Here is a 7086-nt window from a genome sequence, read left to right as displayed (position 1 = left end):
TTGTGCTCCGAAATGAACTGGCTAGGAGAGTCCTTCCCAAAACAGAGCTTTAAGGATTCCTGGATTGAAGACGATTGAAGACCATCGTGAGAAGAAAATGAGTTATTTCCTGCCGAGGAAGAAATAGGGAACCGAAAACACCGAAACAGATAAAGGCGGCTCCGATTGCAGGATTTAGGGAAGGATTAACGGGTTTACTGAGGTGGCTCACATGATTATCACTTGGGCCGAAAACTCCCAGTCCCTGAAGGTGACCCAGAAGATCCAGGGAGAATGCAAAGTTTTCAGTCACAGAACACCCTTAGGCTACAGGGTGGGTGGAAATGGCTACCCGGTGGAGATTTTCTTGATATGTTATGGGGTTAGTAATTATTACCATTTTAATTTTTGGAGACTCTTCATAGATAGGAAAAGGTCAAGGCATTCATCACAGGTTTAGCAGACCAAATTATTTTACAATCACTCGTTACATTGGGGGAATGCTTGGAATAGTGGCAGATTATGAGTGGATGACAATAGTAAAGAGTGGTTTGTCAAAAGAAGCTGACTCCAAGAAAGAAAAATGGGTAAAGTAAAAGCAAGAGCTGTCAGAGGAGGTGAAAATATACGAGGAGAAAATTAAGACAAAATTACAGAAAATGGGTCCTACAAAAATCAGGTGTTCTTAAGAAACCCCATGATGACTCCATCACAGCTCACACTGTATAAAGTCTGGTTCTGGAGAGAAAATGCAAGCAGCCAATCTGAGGCAAATATTAAAATTATATCAAAAAAGTAGTGCTTCAGAATGAAGAGACCATGAAGCCAGGTCCAAGAAGCTATCTTCATGTAGTCCATTAAGAGAGACTCAGCCAAACGGGCTCTTAAATCCCTCAAGTCTGACAGTTCTCCATTATTCATCAACGATGCAATAATCTTTGATGGCTTCGCTGAATGAAAGACTAAGACCTTGGCCTGATTATGAGCCTCCCTCTGGTTTTAGGAGACATCACAGGTGCCCACTATGCTTTTTTCCAGAGATGGGAACCAGCATGGTCACATGTAGACCCTCTTTCACAGTGAGGGCTAGAATTGCTCATACTGGTACCACAGATCCAGGCCTTTTCCACAAATGTCCATCTCACCAAGTGGAAAATGTTTGCCCACACCCGGTCTACTTGGACCACCTCAGCTGTAGGGTCTTAGGGGCCTCCATTCTTTTCACCTCTGTGTCCACAAAAGGTGTCTCACCTAAGCTCTGAAATCTAAAGAGACATGTTTTTTTTTGGTTGTTGGGAGTACCTACAGAGAGATGCATCTTTAATGTTTGTGGTTTAAAAACAATTGAATTCACCACAAGTGAAGATCGCCCCAAGATGTACCCTCTCACAGAGACTGACCTGCCTTTTTATTCCCTATTATTTATGTAAATAGATTATCACAAATTTAATTCCTTTCAATAATTTTTTTTTAAGATTTTATTTATTTATTTAACAGAGAGAGACCAAGCAGGCAGAGAGGCAGGCAGAGGAGAGAGAGAGGAGGAAGCAGGCTCCTGCCAAGCAGAGAACCCGATGTGGGACTCGATCCCAGGACTCTGAGATCATGACCTGAGCGGAAGGCAGAGGCTTAACCCACTGAGCCACCCAGGCGCCCCTCAATAAATATTTTTAAGTTTCAGATATAGGCTCCTCTGTGGAAGCCACTCATCCATAACAAATAGTACCAAAGTTTGTATTGTCTGGAGTCTATTAAAATTATCCAGTTAATACCCCCTTGAAAGAACACTTTACCCATTAAGCTTTGCCCTCCCTCCCACCCCCACACCTTCCCCAGGAGAGTGCTAATGGGTAGGCAGGATCCCTGAGGCTCAGAGAAGGCTTTTATTCAAAGCCATAGTACCTGTCAGATAGCAATGAGGATTACAGTAGTTTACATGTATTGCACCGTCACTGTGGTTTGCACTGCTTCTGAATACTCAATTTCATTTAACATCATAGCAATCCAGCAGTAGATGTTACTACCATCACCATTTAGTGGAAAAGAACTGAAGTGCAGAGTCACAGACACCTACAGATGGCACACTGAAGCACTCTGGTTCTGTGGTACGCACTCTTAAATGCTGCACTCTTGATCTCAAAAGAGAGAGATCTTCTAGGCTGGCTCACGAGCCCCTTTTCTGGCTTCCTTTCCCATTGAGAGAAGGAAAGAATGAAGTAAAAGAGCAAATTGAACTGTCCAGCAGCAGCATAGAGCCTGTCCAAATGTAATGTTTCTCCTTGAGGTCAGCTGCTCTAGTAGGCAGAGATTGAGGGATGAGATAACCCAAGTGGAATGAAGGCTGGTGTGGCAGTCACAACCTCATCTGAAGAATTTTCCTGACCAATACAGAAAAATACACCTTCGTGAAAGAGGTCAGTTGTATGGTAGTTAGAAATGTGGTCACTTTGTAGTATATGCAGATATTGAATTATGTCTACACCTGACATGAATACAATGTTATATGCCAATTTTATGTTAATAAAAAAAAAGAAAAATGTACTTTGAAGCAGCACCAGTGCTTCAAGAAGTAAGTCATCACCCCAGAAGGCTGGCCCCTTGGGTTATTTGCCATCATTTCAGGGATTACTTTACAGTTATTTCAAATAGCACTTCATATTAAGAAGTGAAAGAGGAATTATGGCACCTCTCTGAGCTTAATAGTTACTTGTTTGAATTAGGTTTGTTTTTGTTTTTGTGGGGGTTTTTTTGGCCTAGCAAAAGACTGCTGGTGGACTGGGTGATACTGGGCAGTCCCTTTGACCATCTCCTCATCAGGGTGAGCAAGAAAAAAGCCCTGGCTTGGACATTAGTGAACTAGGTCTCTCTGTTTTCACTCGGAGTTGTAAGCTTTTAGCTTGATTAGAAACTATGTACAGAAGATGCCTGTATACAAAACTATGTACAAAACTATGTACAGTTAGATGCCTTCATTTCTGTGGGGCTCAGGAAAGTCAGAAAACTTCATTTGGACCGCATGTGGTGCTTTTCAACTCTTTAAAAAGCAATTACCATATATATACAGTTTTTGAATGATGAAATATTTCATCCCAGGAGAATCAATGGGAAGTATTAAAGTTTGGGGATCTGGGGCGCCTGGGTGGCTCAGTGGGTTAAGCTGCTGCCTTCGGCTCAGGTCATGATCTCAGAGTCCTGGGATCGAGACCCGCATCAAGCTCTCTGCTCAGCAGGGAGCCTGCTTCCTCCTCTCTCTCTGCCTGCCTCTCTGCCTGCTTGTGATCTCTCTGTCAAATAAATAAATAAAAAAAAAATAAAATAAAGTTTGGGGATCAGAGAAGTAACAAAATATATGATCATTTACATATATTTTTTGAAAAAATATTGCTCTCTGTGATACAAGGTTGTATGAGATGTATCTTGATCCAGTTTTGAGGCCCTGACTAGAAGGTGGTTAGTTCTTCTGGAATGACCCATTAAGTCCACAACACCAAACATCTCCCTTATCTGAATTATATACTCTGGACCACCATACACCCACTCAGATTATGCCAGGGTCAAGGATCAGGTATCCTGGGATAGCCCTGGGAAACTAGAGCCTAGTGAAATTATTCCAATTAGCCAATCCTAAACCTGTTTGCCTCATCTAACCCTTTCCTTCCCGCAAAGACCAGAATAAAGGTGCTTGCCCACAGTTACCCATCGCTCTGCCTTTGACCAAACTGGTGCTTCCCCTGAGTGGCACTGGGTGGCCTGATGTGTTCTCCTCTGAGAGCTGTTGAGTACAGAAAACTCAAACTATTTTCTTTCTCTTGATCAGTGCCTGACCTCACCACACCTCACCCAAGGTACTATGGTGAAAACGATTCAAAACCATCATGGTTGGGTGTGTGGGAGGGAGCTTGCACTGAGGTCCCTGTGTCAGCCCCACAACTTCCGTGAATACTAACCCCTTATTAGGGAGCAGTCTCTCCTGCCTCCAGTTCTTCACAGCAGACTTTGTGCTCCCCAAAGGCAAATAAGAAAGGAGCCAGTGTTGCCAAGTGATTCCTGAGCCGCACTACATATGGGGAAGAGGTGATAGGACAGAAGTGTGAGCAGAGGCCATGTGGATTCCAGTCCTCCCTCTGAGATGAATATATGCTAAGCATTTTCATTATCTATGCTTTTCTCAGAAGTTCTTTTTTTTTTTTACTTGAGAGTTATTAAGCTGCAATGGTGTCCTGCTAACGTGTACCCTTTGACTACTTTATTTATAAAACAAAAAACAAAAAACAAAAAAAAAAAACCAGATGTTATCCTGCAAAACTGGAACAACTTTGAGATTTTTATCTTCATAATAGGAGTTAATAATGTTGAATTTCAAGGTTTTTGACCTATAACAGAAAAAAAAAATGGGGGACAGTTAAAGAAGATCAGTCGAGTAAAGTGGTTTGGTATGTGGGTGGCAATGAGAGAGAGAGAGAAAAAAAAATAGTAGATAAGTCTCACTCTCTGTACAAGAAAGAAAAAAACAAAAACTACCTGTATCACAGTATCAAATCAAGAATCACTAAAATGTGCTAAATAAACTCTTGCTCTTGTCAGGGCATACCAAGGGGGGGGCCAGATGGAGTACTATAAAGAAACCAGGGTCAGTGGCTTCATGCTGTGGCAGCCTGGTTAAGCTGAAGGATATTGCCCAGAATTCCCTTCCCTGTGTGTTTACATTTGAATGGGAGGGGACTCCCAAGAGAGATCCTTGTGTGAGGTTTCAGGGAGCAGAATGGGCTGTTCCTTATCATCATTGGTGGGTGGCAGAAGCCAGCCTTATAGCTGCTATATATACCTCCCCTATATTCTCCTTTAACTTCTCCAACTCCTTGGCTGGGTGTGTATTTAGCTCAGGAAGGTCTTCTGCCAGATGCCCACACTACCAAGGTAGAGGCAAGAATAGGGAGAGCTAAGGCGAATTTTAGCTTCATCTTTGACTTGAGTTCCAGCTGTTCTGGCTGTCCCCAGCTTTATATCCATCTTCCCTTCTATTTTTTTTTTTAAGATTTTATTTATTTGAATAAACAAAGAGCAGAGAGCCCAATGCGGGGCTCGATCCCAGGACCCCAAGATCATGACCCAAGCCCAAGGCAGAGGCTTAACCCACTGAGCCACCCAGGTGCCCCTCCATCTTCCCTTTTAGACAGAGACTGCTTAACCAGCTCCCATAGTGGCATAAGGCTCAAATCCCTGTAACAAATTATACATACACGTTACCTGGTAGTACTTTTCCTCTCTTTGAACCTTGATAAATATGGAAAGCCACTCAAAATTTTTAGTTGTGCTTATACAATAAATGCCTACTTAATGACATGGCTGAGTTCTCAGTGCCCTCCTGCTTCATATACTGAGAGAAATAAATCACCTAATCTGACAAGCAGTTAACTCTGCTGCTTTCCTGACATGCTTTCCTGGCATGCTTTCCCGGCATGCCCAGCACAGTGCCTGACACAGATCTCATGTGTCATGACCTGACCCTGCGATCATGACCTGAGCCAAAATCGAGAGTTAGACACTTAACCAATTGAACCACCCAGGAGCCCCTAGCAGAAATCCCTTTTTTTTTTTTTTAAAAAAGAATGGTCTTGGGGTGCCGGGTGGTCAGTGGGTTAAAGCTTCTGCCTTTGGCTCAGGTCATGATCCTGGGGTCCTGGGATCCAGCCCAGCATTGGGCTTTCTGCTCAGCAGGAAGCCTGCTTCCTCTTCTCTCTCTGCCTGCCTCTCTGCCTACTTGTGATCTCTGTCAAATAAATAAAATCTTTAAAAAAAAAAAGAATGGTTTTTGTGTACATTTTCCTAAAATGATGTATTTTGTTATTTACATCAAATGTGCAATATATGTCGACATACATGAAGAATTTCTATGAGAACGTACCTAAAAGTGTTAACAAGGTTTCCTTCATGCTCCCACTCTTCTGAATATTGGGATAACCACCTGTTGCAGCTATTCCTGCCCTTTGTCCTTTCTTCATGGTTTCTCCTGTCAAAAAAACAAAATGCGATGTTGCTTCCGAACATCCTGCTCACCGGTACACCAGGGGTTGGAAAAACCACGCTAGGCAAAGAACTTGCATCAAGATCAGGACTGAAATACATTAATGTGGGTGATTTAGCTCGGGAAGTCTGATCAACGGATATCATGGAGTCTGGCAAGATGGCTTCTCCCAAGAGCATGCCGAAAGATGCACAGATGATGGCACAAATCCTGAAGGATATGGGGATTACAGAATATGAGCCAAGAGTTATAAATCAGATGTTGGAGTTTGCCTTCCGATATGTGACCACAATTCTAGATGATGCAAAAATTTATTCCAGCCATGCTAAGAAAGCTACTGTTGATGCAGATGATGTGCGATTGGCCATCCAGTGTCGTGCTGATCAGTCTTTTACCTCTCCTCCCCCAAGAGATTTTTTATTAGATATTGCAAGGCAAAGAAATCAAACTCCTTTGCCATTAATCAAGCCATATTCAGGCCCCAGGTTGCCACCTGATAGATACTGCTTGACCGCTCCAAACTATAGACTTAAGTCTTTACAAAAAAAGGCATCTACCTCTGCGGGAAGAATAACAGTTCCACGGTTAAGTGTTGGTTCAGTTACTAGCAGACCAAGTACTCCCACTCTTGGCACACCAACCCCACAGACCATGTCTGTGTCAACTAAAGTAGGGACTCCAATGTCCCTCACAGGGCAAAGGTTTACAGTACAGATGCCCACTTCACAGTCCCCAACTGTAAAAGCATCAATTCCTGCAACATCCGCAGTTCAGAATGTTCTGATTAATCCATCATTAATTGGGTCCAAAAACATTCTTATTACCACTAACATGGTGTCATCACAAAATACTGCCAATGAATCATCAAATGCAATGAAAAGAAAACGAGAAGATGATGATGATGACGATGATGACGACGATGACTATGATAATTTGTAATCCAGCCTTGATGCTTGTAACATGTATACTTGGTCTTGAATCCATTGTACTAGATTAAACATGCATGCTGGGTATTTTCAAGTTCTGTTGTAGAAAACTTAAATGCTATTTAATGAGTAAATATGGTTATCCTTTCCGATTGA

At 42.5% G+C, this 7086-nt stretch overlaps 1 protein-coding gene across 1 annotated transcript; it reads left to right on the top strand.

Annotated features, from left to right (window-relative positions):
- Positions 1-6016: 6016 nt before the first annotated feature.
- On the top strand, positions 6017-7086 carry LOC125084458 (transcription initiation factor TFIID subunit 9). The gene has a single exon (XM_047701754.1). It carries the CDS (start codon positions 6149-6151, stop codon positions 6941-6943), a length of 795 nt encoding a protein of 264 aa, XP_047557710.1. The 5' UTR covers positions 6017-6148; the 3' UTR covers positions 6944-7086.

The sequence above is a fragment of the Lutra lutra genome, chromosome 14 (genome assembly GCF_902655055.1).
Source record: "Lutra lutra chromosome 14, mLutLut1.2, whole genome shotgun sequence".
Lineage (NCBI taxonomy): Eukaryota > Metazoa > Chordata > Mammalia > Carnivora > Mustelidae > Lutra > Lutra lutra.
This window is presented reverse-complemented; position numbering and strand designations above follow the sequence as displayed.

Excerpts from the sequence above, each read along its gene's own strand:
- LOC125084458 (XM_047701754.1), top strand. The coding sequence starts at position 6,149 with ATGGAGTCTGGCAAGATGGCTTCTCCCAAGAGCATGCCGAAAGATGCA.